Below are 22851 nucleotides of genomic sequence, written 5' to 3'. Positions count from 1 at the left end.
TGAAATGGTGGCTAGTCCAGTTCAGTTTCTGGTCAATGGTAACGCCCCCCCCCCCCCCCCCCCCCCCCCCCCCCCCAAGGATGTTGATCGTGGGGGATTCAGCGATGGAATATCAAGGGACAATGATGATGATGATCCTCTTTTGTTGGAGGTGGTCATTGCCTGGCACTTGTTTGGCGCGAATGATATTTGCCACTTGTCAGCCCAAGTCTGGAAATTACGCATTTAAACATTGGCTGCTTCATTATCTGAGTTGCGAATGATGCTGAACATTATGCAGTCATCTGCGAACATCCCCACTTCTGACCTTGTGATGGAAGAAAGACCATTGATGAAGCAACTGAAGATGGTTGGGCCTAGGTGGTTCCTGAGGAACCCTGCAGTGATGTCCTAGAGCTGAGATGATTGACCTCCAACTACCTTCCTTTGTGCCAGGTATGACTCCAACCAGCGGAGAGTTTTCTCCCTGATTCTCGCTGACTCCAGTTTAGCTAGGGCCCTTTGATGTCATATTCAGTCAAATGCTGCCTTGATATCAAGGGCAGTCACTCTCACCTCACCTCTGGCATTTAGCTATTTTGTCCATGTTTGAATCAGAGCTGTAAAGAGGTCAGAAGCTGAGTGACCCTGGCAGAACCCCATCTGAGCCTCAGTGAGCAAGTTATTGCTGAGTTAGTGATGCTTGTAATGCAGTTGATGCCACCTTCCATCACTTGCTGATAATTGAGAGTAGACTGATAGGGCAGTAATTGACTGGGTTGGATTTGTCCTGTTTCTGGTGTACAGACCATACCAGGTAAATGCCAGTGTTGTAGCTGTACTGGAACAGCTTGGCTAGGGGCACCAAGTTCTGGAGTACAAGTCTTCAGTACTATTGCCGGAATATATACGATTTTTTGATACCATGTGGAGTGAATCGAATTGGCTGAAGACTGACTCACTTGGGTCTGTGCGGAGTCTGCACGTTCTCTCCGTGTCTGCGTGGATTTCCTGTGGGTGCTCCGGTTTCCTCCCACAAGTCCTGAAAGACATGCTGGGCAATTTGGACATTCTGAAATCCTCCCTCTGTGTACCCGAACAGGTGCTGGAATGTGACGACTTGGAGGCTTTTCACAGTAACTTCATTGCAGTGTTAATGTAAGCCTACTTGTGACAATAAAGATTATTATAATATTCCTGGACATGAGTTACAGATTGTGGTTGAGTACAATTCTCCTGCTGTTGATGACCCAGTACGTCATGGATGCCGAGTGTGAGTTGCGATATCGGTTCTCAATCTGTACCATTTAGGACGATGGCAGTGTCAAACAACGGTGGCAGTGCCACACAACGCGCTGGAGGGTATCCTCAATGTATAGGTGGGACTTAGTCTCCACAAGGACTGTGTGGTGGTCACTCCTACCGATACTGTCATGGACAGATGCATCTGTGGCAAGCAGGTTGGTGAAAATGAGGTCAAGTATGCTTTTTTCCTCCTGTTAGTTCACTTGCCACTTGTTCCAGTCTAGTAGCTTATGTTCTTTAGGATCCTGTCAGCTTAGACTGTGGTGTGCTACTGAGCATTCTTGGTGATGGACATTGAAGTTCTCCACCCAGAGTACACTCTGTACTCTTGCCACCCTCAGTGCTTCCTCCAAGTGATGTTCAACATGGAGGAGTACTGATTCATCAGCTGGAGGGGCGGTACATGGTCATTAACAGGAGGTTTCCTTACCCATGTTTGACCTGATTCCATTAGACTTTGTGCAGTCCAGAGTCAATGTTGAGAACTCTCATGTAAACTCCCTCCTGACTGTATACCACTGTGCTGCCACCTCTGCTGGGTCTGCCCTGCTGGTGAGACAGGACATACCCAGGAATGGTGATAATGGTGTCTGGGACATTGTCTGTAAGGTATGATTCCACTATGTCCGGCTGGTTTAGCTCACTGGGCTAAATCACTGGCTTTTAAAGCAGACCAAGCAGGCCAGCAGCACGGTTCGATTCCCGTACCAGCCTCCCCAGACAGGTGCCGGAATGTGGTGACTAGGGGGCTTTTCACAGTAACTTCATTTGAATCCTACTTGTAACAATAAGCAATTTACATTACACTTGCTTTTCTAGCCTGAGATGGCTCTCCCAATTCTGGCCCAAGATGCCAGTAAGGAGAACTTTGCAGCATCGACAGGGTTTGTTTCTAGTGCCTAAGACGATGCTGGTGGTCCATCCAGTTCCATTCCTTTTGTGGTATATAATGTAGATACAAATTCAAAGTTTTAAAATGAAGTTGGACTATTTAGGAGTAAAATTGGGATGCACTTTCGTACTCAATGGAGTGGAAATCTTGAACTCACTCCCCTAAAAGATAGTGGATTACCAGTCCCGTGACATTACCACTATGCTGCCCCCATCCCATTGTAAGTATCACAAGGTCAATTGTACGGTGTAACCTTCATATTATCCAGTTCACAAGCCCAATGTGTGGTTCATGTATGAATACAGAATTACCAGCAGAGGTCACTGCTGCAGCTACAGTATTAATCTTCTCGACTATTCCTTTACCCCATACATAATCACCAGCACTGTCTCCCTTTCTTGCTCCTTCAAGTCCAAAGGATGCAGTTGTGCACATCTGACACAAGGTTGGTTAAGGCATGCTTGACCAAAATTGACTAGTTCACATCAATTGCTGCCAGGTCTCATTCTCCTTCAGGCAAACTGCTCACTGCTCCAGTATCATTCCACTAAGCAGAGATGAGCTTTGGTTTATTTTCTGAAGTACCAATGGTTTCCTTAAGCATCACACTCCAACTCCTTGCATCCAATAGCAAGCGCAGGAAACCCATGGGCTACTTTTGTCACTGATTTGAGTCCATTCTTTTAGCAGCCCTTCCTGTTTAATTCCTTTCCCCCTGAGCCCACCAAACCTCCCCTCTCCTATCCCTAAATCCCCACTTTATTCTACGTGGGGAGAGAGTGGCGCAGATTAATGTGTAATCTAAATGCTTCGATTTGAAAGAAGGTAAGCCTCTTGAGATGGAATTTATTTTTTGATTTGCAAAGAGTTTTACTCGGTGTTTTCTGCCTTTTTGCTTCTTCCTCGTTTGTAACTTGCTAATTTGCCCCCCCCCCCCCCCCCCCCCCCCCCTTGTAGAAACCTGGAACAAGATCTATTCACAGAACGGTCAACATTTCAAAATTATTTCTATGTTGAGAACGTTTTGCCTTGGAACCCCACTGTGGTCTATTTTCTGTATTTAACTACCCATCATCATATATTCATCTCTCTGTTTGTTTTGCAGATGAAAAGCTCCTTGACTGAAATAGTTCATCTTGCTGCAATGGACACAGACTCCTGGGTTCAGATGGTGGCAGATATTCTGAAAACATTTCCTGAGACTGGATCTCTCAACCTTGAGCTCGAGGAACACAATCAGAACTTGCAAGAAATTCTTGGGGAACTCCGAGAAAAAGGTACTTTTAAGGTTGAACTCCACTATATTCCCATAATTTGAACATTTTATTGGGTTTCTTTACATTTACCTCTAATAGAGAGCAAAATAATTCTTTCTAAAGAGGAGAATGTCTGAATTCAGATAAACGGCTTTAAGCTTTAGATTGTAGTTCATGAATATTTTTTAAACAAAATACCACCGTACTTTAGTTCAAAACTTTTTCTTTTGAAATATACATCCAATTTCCTTTCCAAAAATGTATTATTTGATCTGTTTCTACTCATTTCAGACAGTACATTGCAAATTGTTACAACTTGATGTGTATTTTTAAAAGTTCTCCCGATTTCTCACCACTGCCCACCATGGATATTTTGGACTGTGTCCTCTAGTCACTGGTCCTCTTGCTGGTGAACACAATTCTCCCTACCTATTCTATCAAAACCATGTGTAATTTTGAATGTCGCTGTTAAATATGGGAACACTTTGTACTGGATGTATTATACTGTTCGAAGCTGCCAAATTAGAACTTGCAGTATTAAATAACTGGTTTGACCCTCCAGTTTTGTCACATTGGCTACTTTAAATGATTTGGGGTATAAAAGCATCAAGAAGAGGTTTTGGAGAGAGTTGGTCTTACTGAAACATACACGGTCCTGCGGGTACTTGATAAGGATGGATGCTTCTTCTTGTGGGGAGACTAGAACTGGAGGATACCGTTTAAAAATAAAATCCCAAGAAGGTTATGGCACAGAAAGTGGCCACTTGTCCATTGTAAAAAGAGCCACCCAGCCTCCACTTTCCTGCATTTGGTCCATGGCCCTGTAGGGCTCCATTTTAAAACAGAGAGGTGGAGAGGTGGGCGCCGCCACCACCACCACCACAAACAGATCGGCCGTGATCGTATTGAATAATGATGTAGGCCGGAAGGACTAAATGACCTACACCTGCTCCCGGGTCCTATATTCCGACAATGAGGAATTGGATAGAGTAGATAGAGAATAATTACTTCTCTCTGGAGAGTAGGTCAATAATTAGAAGTCTTGGATTGAAAAGCATTGGCTAAAGCTCTAGAGACAAAATGAACAAAAAGTTTCCACCTCAGTGGAAGAAAACTGGAACACTGTACTGGAAAAGTTGGTACAAGCTGACTTCATAAATTATTTTAAAAGGGAATTGAACGTTTATTTGAGGACGAGGAACTTGGCAGGATTAGAAAAAAAGCATGGATGTGGGGCTAAACATGTAAGCACTTGAAAATAATCCGCACAGGCACAAATGGGTCCCTTATGTACATTAAATGTCTCTAATTTAAAGAATGTTGTTTTTTACCATCATTGGCTCTTGTGTCTCTAATATGCATTTTCTTTCTAATCAGTTAATGAATGTGAAGCCTCTGCTATGTTGCCTTTGGAGTGCCAGTACTTGAATAAGAATGCCCTGACCACCCTCGTGGGACCACTCACACCCCCAGTGAAACATTTTCAGCTGAAAAGAAAACCCAAAAGTGCCACACTTCGAGCAGAACTGTTACAAAAATGTAAGTTATTCGTTAATGTAATATGTAATAAGAAAATTATATTTCTGGATAATGAATCCAATTTCGAAACTGCAAACCCTACCCCCCAGCCCAACCCATCAAATAAATGGAAGGAAGAACAAAGATAAAATATTAAATGCTATTATGATCAAATAAAGACACGGTTGTGAGAATATTTTGGTTAAGCACTTTTTTAAAAAAAAATTACGGGATCTGGGCTTTGCTGTCGAGACCAGCATTTATTGCCCCTCCCTAGTTGCCCTTGAGAAGGTGGTGGTGAACTGCCTTTGTGAACCACTGCTGTCCATGGGTAGGTACACCGACAGTGCTGATGGGAAGGGAGTTCCAGGATTTTGACCCAGCGACAGTAAAGGAACAGCAATATATTTCCAAGTCAGGATGGTGAGTGACTTGTAAGGGAAACTGCAGGTGATGGTGTTCCCATGTATCTGCTGCTCATGTCCTTCTAGATGGTAATCGTTGTGAGTTTGGAAGATGGACTATGCTCTTCTAATGACCGAGTGTCTACATGCACTGCCCAGCATAGAATTAAGTAAACCAAAAGATTCCAGATTTATTCTTGCTGCTTAGCTGTGGGACGGGGTAAAATAGTTAGGGTACCCTTTTGCTAATTGACGTGCATAACCTGTGGTGAAGTGGGTTTCGAGGACGTTGGATGAGGAAAATACTGCTTTGTTGAGATGCCTTCAAATAATCTGCCAGGTCTCATTATCTTAAGATCAAAGTGGACATGAAGTTATGTGGCTCAAATCCTGCCAGGGCAGATTATGAAACTGGATTCAACAAATCTGGTCATTTGTAGGATAATACCAGAAAATAATGACCATGAAAAACTGCTAATCTTTTGCAAAAGCCCAAATGGTTCACTAATATCCTCCAGGATAGGGGACCAACTACACCATTCCAACCCCAAACTGTGGAGTGGACCTTTGTCTTCAGACATGTGCAAGTGGGCAACCAATGGACTCGATGGGCTGAATGGCCTCCTGTGCTATAACAACTCTGCATGTTGCTTATCCAACATCGCCCACACCTCAAGAGGAAATAAACAAAAAGGCGATTGACCATTTGCACGCAGTGCTAGGGAACTGACTGTGCCTACTGTACACAATAACAGTTGGCATCATCGGGGAAAGGAAGAAATGTGACTAAAATTAGGAGGGGGAAATTGTCTTATTTTTTAAAAGAGCAGCATGGAAAATGCCACTTCAGTGACTGACTTACTTCAGTCGACAGTTAGGAAGGCAAATACAATGTTAGCATTTATGTCAAGAGGACTAGAATACAAAAGCAGGGATGTACTTCTGAGGCTGTATAAAGCTCTAGTCAGACACCATTTGGTATTGTGAGCAGTTTTGGGCCTCAAGTCTAAGGAAGGATATGCTGGCCTTGGAAAGGGTCCAGAGGAGGTTCACAAGAATTATCCCTGGAATGAAGAGCTTGTTGTATGAAGAACGGTTCAGAACTCTGGGTCTGTACTCATTGGAGTTTAGAAGGACGAGGGGGGAATCTTAATGAAACTTTCAGGATACTGCGAGGCTTGGAAAGAGTGGATGCGGAGAGGATGTTTTCATTAGGAGCGAAAACCAGAACCCGAGGGCACAGCCTCACTGAAGAGATGATCCTTAGATGAGGAGGAATTTCTTCAGGTGGTGAATCTTTGGAACTCTTTGCCACAGGAGGTCAAATCACTGAGTGTCAAATCGCTGAGTGTCTTTAAGACAGAGACAGATGGGTTCTTGATTAATAAGGGAATCGGGTTATGGGGCGAAGGCAGGAGAATGGGGATGAGAAACATATTAGCCATGATTGAATGGTAGAGCAAACTCAATAGGCTGAGTGACCTAATTCTGCTCCCATATCTTGTGATCTGACAACATATAATGTACCATTCAGGTTAAGGGACAGAGTAGCTTCTTGTTTTCACTGTTAACAGAAAGTATTTTTGCCAAATTATGGATTCAATTTGTTGCATTTAAGCTATTTGAGCAATAACCAGTCTCGGATGTTTTTTGAGATTCAGTGGATTTTTCCGTTGTTTTCTCTCTCCCTCTCTCCTATTTATCCTCCTTCAGAAGATTACTCAAAATAAATTTATTTTATTGTTTTTCAGCAACAGAAACTGCCCAGCAGCTCAAAAAGACCTCTGGAGTGCCTTTTCTAGCCAAAGGAAGAGGTTTGGTTAAGAAACTCGATACCACTAGTATGTACTAATAGTATTTTTTTAAATAATTTTTATTAAGATTTTCACAAAATATAAACAACAAAACAACCATGGTAAAAACCCAAGAACAACACCCACCCAACTACAAAACCAACTACAAAAACAAAAAAAAAAGCAAACAACAAAAAGGAAAGAGATAACACCCGCCACATCCAACAAACCCATGTACACAATTCTCCCTCCCACCGAACCAAACCCCCCCCCAGGTTGCTGCTGAAAACCCCTGTACTGATCCCCTCAGGGCAAATTTCACCTTCTGCAACTTGATGAACCCTGCCATATCATTGATCCAGGCCTCCACGCTTGGGGGCCTCGCATCCTTCCACTGAAGAAGAATCCTCCGCCGGGCTACTAGGGACGCAAAGGCCAGGACACCGGCCTCTTTCGCCTCCTGCACTCCCGGCTCCACTGCAACCCCACAAATTGCGAGTCCCCAGCCTGGCTTGACCCTGGATCCCACCACCCTTGACACCGTCCTTGCTACCCCCTTCCAAAACTCCCCCAGCGCTGGGCACACCCAAAACATATGGGCGTGGTTCGCTGGGCTCCCCGAGCACCTAGCACACCTGTCTTCGCCCCCGAAGAACCTACTAGTCCTCGTCCCAGTCACGTGGGCCCTATGCAGCACCTTGGACTGTATGAGGCTGAGCCTCGCACAGGAAGAGGAGGAATTCACTCTCTCCAGGGCATCTGCCCACGTCCCCTCCTCAATCTCCTCACCCAGCTCCTCTTCCCATTTACCCTTCAGTTCCTCCACCGAGGCCTCGTCTACCTCCTGCATTACCCGGTATATGTCCGAAATCCTCCCTCCTCCAACCCACACCCCTGAGAGCACCCTGTCGTGGGGGCAACAAGGGGAACCCCTCCACCTGCCGCCTGGCAAACTCCCTAACCTGCATGTACCGAAACATGTTCCCGGGGGGGACCCAAACTTCCCCTCTAACTCCCCCAAGCTCGCGAACCTCCCCTCCACAAACAGGTCCCTCAACCTCCTAACCCCTACCCTGTGCCAGCCCAGAAATCCGCCATCAATGCTCCCTGGAACAAACCGATGGTTCCCCCATATCGGGGCCTCCATCGAGCCCCCCACCTCTCCCCTATGCCGTCTCCATTGCCCCTAAATTTTGAGGGTAGCCGCCACCACCGGGCTCGTGGTATACCTCGTTGGAGGGAGCGGCAACGGCTCCGTTACCAGCGCCTCCAAGCTCGTGCCCACACAGGACGCCATCTCCATCCTCTTCCATGCTGCCCCTTCCCCGTCCATTACCCACTTACACACCATCGCTGCGTTGGCAGCCCAATAGTACCCACAGAGGTTGGGCAGTGCCAGCCCCCCCCTATCCCTGTCCTGTTCCAAGAACACCCTTCTCACCCTCGGAGTCCCATACGCCCACACAAATCCCGTAATACTCCTGTTAACTCTCCTAAAAAAGGCATTCGGGATAAGGATTGGAAGGCACTGGAACAGAAACAAAAGCCTCGGGAGCACCGTCATCTTAACGGACTGCACCCTCCCCGCCAATCACAGCGGTAACATATCCCACCTTTTGAACTCTTCCTCCATCTGCTCCACCAACCTTGTGAGGTTGAGCTTGTGCAGGGCCCCCCAGCTCCCAGCCACCTGGACTCCTAGGTACCTGAAGCTCTTCCCTGCCTGCTTCAGTGGGAGCCTACCAATCCCCCCCTCCTGATCCCCCGGGTGCACCACGAACAACTCGCTCTTGCCCAGGTTCAGCTTATACCCAGAGAAGCCCCCAAATTCGCTGAGAATCCTCATCACCTCCGGCATTCCCCCCCCCCCCCCCCCCCCCCCCCCCCAACCGGGTCCGCCACATACAGCAACAGGTCGTCCGCATAAAGCGACACTCTATGCTCCTCCCCACCCCGCACCAGGCCCCTCCAGTTCCCTGACTCCCTCAACGCCATGGGCAGGGGCTCAATTGCCAATGCAAAGAGCAAGGGGGACAGGGGACACTCCTGTCTCGTCCCCCGGTACAGCCGAAAGTACTCCGACCTCCTCCTATTCATGGCTACACTCGCCATCGGGGCCGCATAAAGCAACCTCGCCCAACGGACCATCCCCTCCCCAAACCCAAACCTTTCCAACACCTCCCACAGATACCCCCACTCAACCCTATCAAAAGCCTTCTCCGCATCTAATGCCACCACTATCTCCGCCTCCCCTTCCACAGCTGGCATCATAATAACGTTGAGGAGCCTTCGTACGTTAGTATTCAACTGCCTTCCCTTCACAAACCCCGTCTGGTCCTCATGGATAACCCCTGGCACACCATCCTCTATTCTTGTGGCTAAGATCTTTGCCAGCAGCTTGGCATCTACATTTAGCAGCGAGATCAGCCTATATGACCCACACTGCAGAGGGTCCTTGTCCCGCTTCAGGATCAGGGAAATCAGCGCCCGTGACATAGTTGGGGGCAAAGCCCCCCCCCCCCCCTCCCTTGCCTCGTTAAAAGTCCGGACCAACAGGGGGCCCAACAGGTCCGCATACCTTTTATAAAATTCGACCGGAAACCCATCCGGCCCCGGCGCCTTCCCCGACTGCATGCTCCCTGTCCCTTTGGCCACCTCCTCCAGCTCAAACGGCGCCCCCAGTCCCTTCGCCTGCCTCTCCTCCACCCTCGGAAATCGCAGCTTGTCCAAGAAGCGCCCCATTCCCCCCACCACCACCACCACACCGGTACAGTTCCCCATAAAAGTCCCTAAAGACCCCATTAACGTAGTATGTACTAATAGTTACTGGAATAAAGTTCAATTATCTTCAATTCAGTAATCTGACTTGACAAAACGGTAGATGAAAAATGAAAAAGTTTTAAACTAATTACCTTGTGTTGAGTAATTGTTTTAACATTTCACCCTTGGAAAATATGCTTTGCTTTGCGCTTTAATAGTTAAGCTAAAAAGGCTATTTTTTTTTCTAAAGATGAACTTATGGCTTCATGTATTTATAACAACTATTTGGCTATGCAGCTCCTCTCAAAGGGATTCCAAAGCAAGCTCCCTTCCGGAGTCCCACTACGCCCAGTGTGTTCAGTCCATCAACAAACAGAACGCCAATGGCCGTTCGGACACCTATGCGCAAGGAGAGAGGCGTAAAGGTGAGTTTAGTTTGTTGCAGAATTTGTACGTTTTAACCGTTTGAAGTCTCTGTTAATGGGTTTGACGTTTTGGCGTATGATCCGGATATGGCTTTATTTAGTGTGAAGCAATCATAGTGTGGACCATTCCATGTAATGGTTTAGTTATTTCTGGAGGAATCCATTTTGAGCAACTGGAAGAATTGCAATTTTCATTTCTATTTGAAAAATCCCAACCATGTGCTCGGGGCATGTGTTTTTTTTTCCTTGCAGTCAAAATGGTTTAAAGTATTTGGGCTTTGCTATCGTATTTTTAAAAAACATTGATTTTCTTTTTGTGCTTCAGCCCCTACTTTCACCCCATTAATTCTCCCCCCCCCCCCCCCCCCCCAACAGCTACTAGGTTTCTTTTTTTTAATTGAAATAATTTTTATTAAAATTTTTCAACAACAAATTTTCTCCCAACAATAAAGTAAACAAGGTGTAGAAATAAACAGAAAGAGAAATCCCCCCCCCCCCAATACAAAGTAATCCAATCCCCCCCCCCCCCCCCCCCCCCGGGTTGCTGCTGAGATTAACCACCCTCTAACCCTCCGCCAGAAAATCGAGAAAGGGCTGCCACCGCCGGAAGAACCCTTGTACCGACCCCCTCAGGGCAAACTTAACTTTCTCCAGCCTGATGAACCCGGCCATGTCATTAATCCAGGCCTCCGGGCTCGGGGGCTTTACGTCCCTCCACTGTAAGAGAATCCTACGCCGGGCTACTAGAGACGCAAAGGCCAGGGTACCGGCCTCTCTCGCCTCCTGGCTCCGATGCTACCCCAAAGATGGCGAGCCCCCAGCCTGGCTCCACCCTGGAACTGACCACCTTGGACAAAGTCCCCGCCACCCCCTTCCAAAACCCCTCCAATGCCGGACACGCCCAGAACATGTGGGTGTGGTTCGCCTGGCCTCCCAAACACCTCCCACACCTGTCCTCTCCCCCAAAGAACCGGCTCATCCTGGCCCCAGTCATGTGCGCCCTATGCAGCACCTTCAACTGACTGGACCCTACCCGCCAAAGAGAGTGGCAGCGCGTCCCACCTCCTGAACTCCTCCTCCATCTGTTCCACCAGCCTCGGAAAGTTTAGCCTATGCAGGGCCCCCAGCTCCTAGCTATCTGGACCCCAAGATATCTAAAGCTCCTCTCCGCCCTTTTCAACGGGAGTTCTCCTATCTCCCTCTCCTGGTCCCCCAGGTGCAGTACAAACAGCTCACTCTTCCCCACGTTGAGCTACTAGGTTTCTACATATGACAAAACATTTATTTTGTCGTGGGTAGAATCTTAATTTTATTTTGGTGTCCTTACTACAAAGTAGAGCATTTATTTGAAACCTCTAAGCGTATCAGTGCCAACTTAATGTGCATTCATCTGTCTGTATGTCTGAAGAAGTCGTATTCTACAAAGTTGCATTCTTCATTTTTTTTAAACTTAATGTACAAATTTCAGTCATTCAACTAGTAAATGCATGATAACTCATTACTGTTGGTTTGTTGAATTGTAGCCATGCATAAATTGGGAGGTGGGTAAAAGAGAGATTCTTCTCACTTGTTACTTGGTTGAGTTCACTGCTTGCTAACAAATAGGCTGGTTTAGCTCACTCGGCTAAATCGCTGGCTTTTAAAGCAGACCAAGCAGGCCAGCAGCACGGTTCGATTCCCGTACCAGCCTCCCCGGACAGGCGGCGGAATGTGGCGACTAGGGGCTTTTCACAGTAACTTCATTGAAGCCTACTCGTGACAATAAGCGATTTTCATTTCATTTTCATTTTCAATATGAGCAGTTCTATCACTTGAACGATGTAGAAAGTGATTTTCTGAATTTGGGAAAGAATATCAGTGTGCTTTTGGATGTACTGTCAGGACCAGATTCCGAAATCTAACTGCAATATTAACATTATCCTCCTCTGTTCTAGTTGCTGGACATATCTGAGCTGGATATGGTAGGTGCTGGTCGGGAAGCAAAAAGGAGAAGGAAGACATTGGGTTAGTAAAATCTGACTTTTCTGAAAAGTACTGTTGGTTTGTAACTGAGTTGTGAGAGACCTGAGAGGGAAGCAAAGTTTGTTTCCCAGTCTGAGCTGCATTTTCCTGTCTTCCCTCATTGTTTCAGTCTTATACAGATGTCTGGGGTATGGCATTGCGTGTCTGCCAGCAGGGATTGTAAATGATGATGACTGAATGATAAAATGCCCTGTTGACCTATCCCAGGAGAATAGCACACTTTGGCTTTTTAAAAAATTGTTTGATTATTTCATGCAAAATGTAGCACTTCCAATCAGACACATGAAAAGTTACAAGTGTCTTTGGTATCTATTTGACCCTGAGCCGTGCTTCAAGTCCATCATTCATATTCTGTCTTGTAATTGCTACTTGCTCATCAGCTGGCTTCATGTCCCCAGATGGATTCAAATCACTCCATGGCTTTGTATTAGAGTTGTATCACTTCACCTCTGCCATAGGGCAGCATGATGGCACAGTGGTTAGCATTGCTGCATCACCGCTCCAGGAATCCGAGTTCAATTCCAGCCTTGGGTGACTGTGTGGAGTTTGCACTTTATCCCCATGTCTGGGTGGGTTTCCTCCGGGTGGTTAGATGGGGTTACTGGGTTATGGGGATGGGTTGGAGGCGTGTGCTTAAGTGGTGCTCTTTCCAAGAGCCAGTGCAGACTCGATGGGCCGAATGGCCTCCTTCACTGTAGATTCTATGAAAGGGCCATTAGGCCCATCGAATCTGCACCGCCCCTTGGAAAGAGCAGCTTACCTAAGCCCACACCTCCACCCTATCCCCGTAACCCCACCTAACCGTTGGACTCTATGGGGGAATTTAGCATGGCCAATCCACCCAACCTGCACATCTTTGGACTGTGGGAGGAAACCGGAGCACCTGGAGGAAACCCACACAGACACAAGGAGAACATGCAAACTCCACACAGACAGTTACCCAAGCCGGGAATTAAACTTGGGACCCTGGAGCTGTGAAGCAGCTGAGCTAACCACTGTGCTTCTGTACTGTAAATTCTATGGTTTACTTTTAGAACTACATGTTAATTTCCATCCTCTGCTACTCTGACTTTGATTACTCTCGTGCCAGTGGTAGAATCGTCAGAATGAGGGACTCTAATCCTTAGCCACTTTTGCCCCATGATGCCTCGGGCCTTTCAAGTGCCTTATCAAAACCAGCCTCTTCTGCCATGCTTTCATACCTTTCCCCAATCATCTTCCAACTTTAGTTCTGTGATTCTCTCTCTTTCCCACCTCCTCACCATGAAGTTGGGATCTTCCATTACGTCCGTGTAATCATTGCATGACCTTCTGTAACTTGAGTTGTAATTAGTTGTACCATATATTTGAATTTGGGTAAAACATTTGGAAGTTTTGGCAGCATTCATTTTCTAAAAATCTTGTGGTCCTTCCCTTCAATTGGAATTAATCTGGCATCCCTTTGTCAAAGCATGCTATCTGATTTATTAATTCTGTACCTGGATGGTGCAGCTGAAATGAATGGTAGGTTGGCATAAATCTTCCAAGACTAATGATAAATAGTTTCCTCTGACAAATTTTACATGTGATATACATGGTACAAACATTTAAGCACATGCCAAATTCCTTGCATGTGACGCACAGCCATACAGTGTCGGAGTCCATTCAGCCCATCGAGTCTGCAAAAGAGCACCCTACCCATGCTCAATCGCCTGCCCAATCCCCATAACCCCACCCAACCTTGGACACTAAGGGACAATTAATCATAGCCAACCCACCTAACCTGCACATTTTTGGACTGTGGGAGGAAACCGATGCAGACACAGTGAGAATGTGCAAACTCCATGCAGACAGTTACCCAAGGCCAGAATCAGACCTGTGTCCTGGGTGCTGTGAGGCAGCAGTGCTAGCCACTGTGTCACCAAGCTGCCACTTTTGAAACTGCATGAAATGAAAAAAATGAAATGAAAATCGCTTATTGTCACAAGTAGGCTTCAAATGAAGTTAGTGAAAAGCCCCTAGTCACCATATTCCGGCGCCTGTTCAGGGAGGCTATTACGGGAATTGAACCGTGCTGCTGGCCTGCCTTGGTCTGCTTTCAAAGCCAGCGATTTAGCCCTGTGCTAAACAGCCCCTGATGACATCAGGCACAAGATAAATATGTGGTCTTGCTCGGTAGAAGGATTGTGCATTTTAAAATTTGTAACATCAGTAGTGAAGTAAGATGGCAGCACGGTGCAGTGGTTAGCACTGCTGCTTCATGGGGTCGAGGACCCGCGTTCGATCCCAGCCCTGGGTCACTGTCTGTGAGGAGTTTGCACATTCTCTCTGTGTCTGCGTGGGTCTCACTCCCACAACCCAAAAGATGTGCAGGGTAGGTAGATTGTCTATGCTAAATTGCCCCCCTTATTTGGAAAAAAACTAATTGGGACTCTAAATTTTTTCAAAAAGATTTATAACCTGGAGCGAAGAAGATGCACTTGAGTTCATCTTAATGCTCCCAATGATTCAGTTACCGTGATTATATGATCGGCTTAAGCTCCCCAGTAAATTTAGACTATGAACATTGACTAAACCAGCATGCTCCTTAAGTAATGGATAAATTCCCTTTGCTTAATTCGGCCAGCTTCAAGGGCAACACAGTGGTTAGCACTGCTGCCTCATGGTGCCGAGGATCAGGGTTCGATTCCGGCCCCAGGTCACTGTCCATGTGGAATTTGCACATTCTCTCTGTGTCTGCGTGGGTCTCACTCCCACAACCCAAAAGATGTGCAGGGTAGGTAGATTGTCTATGCTAAATTGCCCCCCTTATTTGGAAAAAAACTAATTGGGACTCTAAATTTTTTCAAAAAGATTTATAACCTGGAGCGAAGAAGATGCACTTGAGTTCATCTTAATGCTCCCAATGATTCAGTTACCGTGATTATATGATCGGCTTAAGCTCCCCAGTAAATTTAGACTATGAACATTGACTAAACCAGCATGCTCCTTAAGTAATGGATAAATTCCCTTTGCTTAATTCGGCCAGCTTCAAGGGCAACACAGTGGTTAGCACTGCTGCCTCATGGTGCCGAGGATCAGGGTTCGATTCCGGCCCCAGGTCACTGTCCATGTGGAATTTGCACATTCTCCCCGTGTCTGCGTGGGTCTCACCCCCACAACCCAAAAGGTTGTGCAGGGTAGGTGAATTGGCCACACTAAATTGCCCCTTAATTGGAAAAAAATTATTGAGTCCTCTAACTTTATTTTTTTAAACTCGGCCTGCTTCACAAAGCATCAATGTTTAGTAGTTCTAATTATTCATACACATCCCACAAACAACAAGTACAGTGAGAGTGGATCCTGTTAGCTTACACTTTTACTAAAGATATTGTTGTTCACTGTCACAGAAATCCATCACAATTAACAAAAACAAACTCCATATTTCACCTACCATTCTGCGTATATAATCGAGGAAAATGCACATCATTTGGGACTTGAGAATTATCCGCCTGCTTCTCAAATATCAGTAAATGATATTCTGTTGATGTTCATGGATAACTTCCTTTTCAACCGTGGGTAACTTTTTCACAATTTCCTCATCCCAGGATACAAAGTGTACATAATTTCAGAAGTTGTCAATATTTTTTTTTGAACTCTTAGAAATTATTTTATTTTAAGTTGTTCCAGAAGTGGATAAAAATTCAAAATGCTCACTGAATATTCATTTTTAAATGTAGATGCTGAAGTTGCAGAAAAACCTGCCAAAGAAGAAACAGTTGTTGATAGTGTCACACCAGATTATGCTGTTGGACTGGTTTCTACACAGGTAAATTGGTCTCTCAGCAGAATTCAAAGATCATTCTAACTTGTGACTTTTTTGGTTGAAGTAAAATTAATTGACAGACTAAGGGCAGTGAATATTTTTGTTTAATCAACTGGTAATTTGATTTAAGGATATAACTATCCTGCTGTTTGGAACTGCTTAGCAGACTTCAGCTATGAGGATACCTTTATTACTTCTAACCTTAAAAATCACTTCTGAATTTTACTATTATTTCAAAGATATTTAAAGTAAGTCTGGGGGTTTGAATAGTGTTGAGTTTTTTGGGGGGAACCGAGTGGAGCTGAGTAATATTTTGGATAGTTTGTTTGTTGTGAGATAGTATGGCACGGTTAGAAGTTGGTAACCTTTGTGCCGTACAATTTAGAGCTTAGTAAATTGTTGAATTACAAAGAGGAGTAATTTAAAGGGTTGGAAGGCTTGGTGACCTGTCTTGCTTTTTAATTTCACCGGTATCACCTTAAGCTTCACATTCTCAATCAGCCATCTACTCAGAAATGCTTGTACTCTATGATTGATCTTTTTCTAACCTATTCCCTTATGTTCGTCTCAGAAACTTGGTGCTTTGAATAATGATAATGCACTACCGTCTACTAGTTATTTGCCTGCTACACCAAGTATGGTGCCATCATCTTCCTACATTCCCAGCTCTGAAACGCCACAAGGTAAGTACCAAGTAACTTGAAGGAAATGCTGACGTTTGATTTGATTATTTTATCAAGAGGGGTTCATCATAAACTTCCAGGAAAAATCTGACTTGTTTCACAAATAGCGCAAGGAACACAGTGGGCTGATTGTGGCAGCATACTGTAATTGAAGCCGTTTGTTCACAGGCTTGTCTAATCTTATTGGTAATGTAAGATTGATATTAGTGATGGAATTTTTCCCATAAGTGGTTAATTGTCTGAAGTGTTTGGCCCTGCATATTTTGTGGATTATAAAATATCTTGCTGTATTGAAAGCAGAAGCTGAAATACAGGCTCATTTAAAAGAAAACTACCCACACACAGCCATGTTATTGAGCTAGCAATCTGGAGGTTTGAATTAATAATAATTCGGATGGTGAATTCAAAGAAATTCAGTTTGTGAATGTGACTCCTGTTTTAAAAATACTTAGAGTTTGTCTTTTTTTTTTAAAGAAAATAATGGTGTAAGTGGCCTTGAAGCTGTCAGATTTGTCCTTGCCCCATCTGCGCTGCATACACATTCTGTCCCACACCAACATTGTTGACTTATAACTGCACTTTGAAGTGGCCGAACAAGCCACTTAGTTGTATTCAGGACAACTAAGGGTGGGCAATAAATGCTTACCTTGCCAGTGATGCCTACATCCTGAGAATTACCATTTTAAAAATGCCATGCTCTTTTACGGTATACGAGCAGGTAAGCTGCAGAAACATTTGGAATATAGGGCATGTCTCTTTGTTGTAATCAACTTTGAGAAGAACCATCTCAGTTTTTGATAGTATTTAAAATGGTAAAAAAATTGCAGCATGCTGCTGTGCAGAGGGACCTGGGTGTCCTTGTGCATGAGTTGATTTGCAGGTGCAGCAGGTAATTAAGAAGGCAAATGGAATTTTGTCCTTCATTGCTAGAGGGATTAAGTTTAAAAACAGGGAGGTTATGTTGCAGCTGTATAGGGTGCTGGTGAGGCCACACCTGGAGTACAGTGTACAGTTTTGGTCTCCTTACTTGAGAAAGGACGTACTGGCGCTGGAGGGGGCGCAGAGGAGATTCACCTAGGTTGATTCCGGAGTTCAGAGGATTGGCTTATGAGGAGAAACTTGATGGACTGGGACTATACTCGTTGGAATTGATTGATTGATATTTATTGTCACGTGTACCGATGTACAGTGAAAAGTATTTTTCTGCGGCCAAGTACGTACAAAGTAGAGAAAGGAATAATCGACAGAGTACATTGACAAATGGTACATCAACAAATAGTGATTGGAGAGCAGCATAGGGTGTCATAAATAGTGTTCTTATAGGGAACAGATCAGTCCGAGGGGGAGTCGTTGAGCAGTCTAGTAGCTGTGGGGAAGAAGCTGTTCCTATGACTGGATGTGCAGGACTTCAGACTTCTGTAACTTATGCCTGATTGAAGGGTCTGGAAAAGGGCAAGGCCTGGGTGGGAGGGGTCTCTGATAATGCTGTCTGCCTTCCTGAGGCAGCGGGAGGTGTAGACAGAATCAATGTGGGGGTGGCAAGCTTGTGTAATGCGTTGGGCTGAGTTTACCACACTCTGCAATTTCTTACGATCTTGGGCCGAGCAGTTGCCATACCAAGCTGTGATGTAGGCGGATAGGATGCTTTCTATGGCACATCTGTAGAAATTTGAAAGAGTTGATGTCGACATGCCAAATTTCTTTAGCTTCCGTAGGAAGTAGAGACGTTGTTGGGCTTTCTTGACTTTTTTTTTAAAATAATTTTTATTCAAATTTTTGCACAATATCAACAACAAAAAGACACAAAAATAAAATGTACAAAGAACAGTCCCCCCCCCCCCCCCCCCTCTTCTCTCCCCCCCCCCCCCCCCCCCGGCGCACACAGCGGAAGAGACAAACCAACACCCACCATTCCCCCAAAACATCTGCCCGTCCCTTCAGCAGACAGGACAGAAACCCCCCCCCCAGCATGTGTACACAAGAGGAAATGAACCAATGCCCTACATTGGCACAGAACAACCATGCCCGTCCCTTTAGTAGAAAACATCCCTCCCTCCCCCCGGGTTGCTGCTGTTGCTGGCCTGTTTCTATCGTGGCTTTCTTGACTGTTGCATCGATGTAAGTGGACCAGGACAGACTGTTGGTGATGGTGACTCCCAGGAACTTAAAGCTATCAACCATCTCCACTTCGGAGCCATTGATGTAGATGGGTGTGTGTCGTGCTACGCTTCCTGAAGTAGATGATCAGCTCCTTGGTTTTTCCAACATTTAGAAGGAGGTTGTTTTTGGATTTAGAAGAATATACGGGGATCTTCTAAAAACATATAAAATTATGAAAGGAATAGATGGGATAGAAACAGGGAGGTTGTTTCCACTGGCGGTGTGAAACTACAACTAGGGGGCATAGCCTCAAAATAAGGGGGAGCAGATTAAGGACTGAGTTGAGGAGGAACTTCTTCACCCAAAGGGTTGTGAATCAGTGGAATTCCATGCCCACTGAAGCAGTTGAGGCTACCTTGTTAAATGTTTTTAAGCCAAAAGTAGATAGATTTTCTAACAGTAAAGGAATTAAGGATTACGGTGAGCGTTGCGGGTAAGTGGGGCCGAGTCCACAAAAGCATCAGCCATGATCTTATTGAATGGCGGAGCAGGCACGAGGGGCCAGATGGCCTCCTCCTGCTCCTAGTTCTTACTATGTTTCTGCCTCTATCTCATCACTGTGTGGACAGCAATATAAACACAATACTAAGGAAACATCACTAATAAAGAGTTGACAGTCTGTGTTCAAATATTTATCGTGTTGTATGTCAGTTATCCTTTGATTAGCTTCATTAAACTAAGGTTAATTAAGTCATGGCAGTTGGAGAATACAGGCTCTACCTCAATGCCAATGTGTAGTTAATTTTGGCTATCTTAATGTGAAATGCTGTCAGAGAATTTGGCTGGGATTCTCTGGCATCCGGCGGGCGGGCCGTACCGGCGCCAAACAGCACCGTGAACCACTCCGGCGTAGGGCCGCCCGGAAGGTGTGGAATCCTCCGCACCTTCGGGGGCTCACCTCTGCTGGCCGGTGCAAGTTGGCGCATGTGGAGGAGCGGCAGCGTGTTCCCAGAACCGCTGGCGTGATCCCTGCGCATGCACAGGTGGTTTCTTCTTCACGCTGGCCATGGCGGAGTTTTACGGAGGCCGGCGCGGAGGGAAAGAGCCCCCACGGCACAGGCCCGCCCACAGATCGGTGGGCCCCGATCCTGGGCCAGGCAACCATGGCCCCCCCGCCCAAGGACTTTGCTAGCCGCCCTCAGAGCCAGGTCTCGCCATAATGGACCTGGTCTAATCCACGCCGGCAGGACTGGTTGAAAATGGCCGGCTGCTTGGCCCATCGGGGACCGGAGAATTGCCGGAGGGCACTGCCAACAGCCTCTGACCGGCGCGGCATGATCCCTGCCCCCGCCAAAAATACGGCGCCGGAGAATTCGGCAGCCGGTGTTGGGGCGGGATTCACGCCGCCCCTCCCAGCGATTCTCTGACCCGGTGTGGGGTCGGAGAATCCTGTCCTTTGTCATTTAAAAAAATATATATATTTATTCAAACCAGAGTATACATAAACATGAACACAATCATTCAAAAATATAACACAATCCCTGCAGTATGACATTTCCCCCCCTTTTTCTCCCCTTAACACAGACAACCCCCCCCCCCCCCACCTCACCTCTATCCGCTGGCAAGAAACAAGTCCTCAGTAACAAGAACAACTTCCAACTCGCCCAGAATCTCTCCCTCCGAGCTGCTACGGGCAAATGTAATCTTTTCCAACTGAAGGAATTCTGCTACAACCCCAACCTCGTTGACACCCTTGGTGGCTCCACTGACCTTCACTCCAGTACAATTTGCCACTGGACAATCAGTGGAGAAGGCCAACACATCGGCCCTGTTCCCCTCTGGCAGCTCCGAAACCCCAAAGATCACCAGAGGGCCCAGTGACCTCTCCACTCCACGGTTTTCGATAATATTGGGCCCTGGAACCCCGCGAATCTTAGACATGAGCAAAACATACGGATATGATTTGCACACACACACACCCACACACATATCTCTCTCTCTTATTCTTTATCTTGGAAAATAACCCACTTATGGCAGAACAGGACGCAGTGGCTAACACTACTGCCTCAGCACTGAAGACCCGGGTTCGATCCTGGCACTGGGTCACTGTCCAGGTGGAGTTTGCACATTCTCCCTGAATTTGCGTGCGTCCCCAGAACATTTAACAAATACCTCCACTCTACCTTATCAAACGCCTTCTCCGCATCCATAGACACAGTAACCTTCAGCACCCTGCCCTTAGACGGCACCATAACCACATTCATATATAGCAGTTCTCAAAAGATCAAGAAAAGTAGGAGCTGGAGGGAATCCAGGTGTAGGGGGACTATTGGATATAAGTGATGTAAGTTCACTGGTTTGGGGGGTACTCCTGGCCAAAGAAATGAGCACAGGTGGAGGCACCAGAAGAACATAGAACAGTACAGCACAGAACAGGCCCTTCGGCCCCGATGTTGTGCTGAGCATTGTCCGAAACCAAGGTCAAGCTCTCATTCTGGTGTGCTCCATGTGCCTATCCAATAACCGCTTGAAAGTTCCTAAATTGTCCGACTCCACTATCACAGGAGGCAGTCCATTCCACACCCTAACCACTCTCTGAGTAAAGAACCTACCTCGGACATCCCTCCTATATCTCCCACCCTGAATCTTATAGTTAAGCCCCCTTGTAACAGCTACATCCACCCGAGGAAATAGTCTCTGAACGTCCACTCTATCTATCCCCCTCATCATCTTATAAACCTCTATTAAGTCGCCTCTTATCCTCCTCCGCTCCAAAGAGAAAAGCCCTAGCTCCCTCAACCTTTCCTCATAAGACCTATCCTGCAAACCAGGCAGCATCCTGGTAAATCTCCTTTGCACCCTTTCCAATGCTTCCACATCCTTCCTATAATGAGGTGACCAGAACTGCACACAATACTCCCAATGTGGTCTCACCAGGGTCATGTATAGTTGCAGCATAACCCCACGGCTCTTAAACTCAAGCCCCCTGTTAATAGCCCCCTGCCAACACACTATAAGCTTTCTTCACGGCTCTATTCACTTGAGTGGCAATCTTCAGACATCTGTGGACATGAACCCCAAGATCTCTCTCTTCCTCCACATTCCTCAGAACTCTGCCGTTGACCCTGTAATTCGCATTCAAATTTTTTCTACCAAAATGAATCACCTCACACTTATCAGGGTTACACTCCATCTGCCATTTTTCGGCCCAGCTCTGCATCCTATCAATGTCTCTTTGCAGCCTACAACAGCCTCCACCTCATCCACTACTCCACCAATCTTGGTGTCATCAGCAAATTTACTGACCCACCCTTCAGCCCCCTCCTCCAAGTCATTGATAAAAATCACAAATAGCAGAGGACCCTGTGGTACACCGCTGGTAACTGGTCTCCAGTCTGAAAATTTTCCATCCACCACCACCCTATCAAGGACACACAGTATTTGTTCCTTGAACAAGCTCCACTTTTCATTTGTGCCTTTCCCTGACAGTTTCTGTTCCCATCTTATGCTCCCTAATTCTTGCCTAATCGCATCATAATTACCCATCCCCTAATTATAAACCTTGCCCTGCCATATGGCCCTATCCCTCTCCATTGCAATAGTGGAAGACACCGAATTGTGATCACTTTCTCCAAAGTGCTCTCCCACAAACAAATCTAACACTTGGCCCAGTTCATTACCCAGTATCAAATCCAATGTGCCCCCCCCCCCCCCCCCTCTTGTTGGCCTATCCACATATTGTGTCAGGAAACCCTCCTGCACACACTGTACAAATACTGTCCCATCTGAACTCTTCGACCTATAGAGGTTCGAATCGATATTTGGAAAGTTAAAGTCACCCATGACAACTACCCTGAGAAGTCCACACATATCCATAAGCTGTTTTGCAATTTCTTCCTCCACCTCTCTATTACTATTTGGGGGCCTATA

At 46.1% G+C, this 22851-nt stretch overlaps 1 protein-coding gene across 1 annotated transcript in view; it reads left to right on the top strand.

Annotated features, from left to right (window-relative positions):
* The window catches only part of nelfa (negative elongation factor complex member A), a 73621-nt gene that overhangs the window by 37994 nt on the left and 12776 nt on the right, over positions 1 to 22851 (top strand). Inside the window, exons 2-8 of the mRNA XM_038793377.1 lie at positions 3282 to 3453; positions 4810 to 4971; positions 7106 to 7195; positions 10205 to 10332; positions 12267 to 12336; positions 16053 to 16141; positions 16710 to 16821. Of these exons, the coding sequence (XP_038649305.1) occupies positions 3282 to 3453; positions 4810 to 4971; positions 7106 to 7195; positions 10205 to 10332; positions 12267 to 12336; positions 16053 to 16141; positions 16710 to 16821 (823 nt within the window). The remainder of the gene's footprint in view (positions 1 to 3281; positions 3454 to 4809; positions 4972 to 7105; positions 7196 to 10204; positions 10333 to 12266; positions 12337 to 16052; positions 16142 to 16709; positions 16822 to 22851) is intronic.

This window comes from Scyliorhinus canicula, chromosome 3, assembly GCF_902713615.1.
Source record: "Scyliorhinus canicula chromosome 3, sScyCan1.1, whole genome shotgun sequence".
NCBI lineage: Eukaryota > Metazoa > Chordata > Chondrichthyes > Carcharhiniformes > Scyliorhinidae > Scyliorhinus > Scyliorhinus canicula.
The sequence above is the reverse complement of the archived record's forward strand: the minus strand, read 5'-3'. Positions and strand labels throughout refer to the sequence as shown.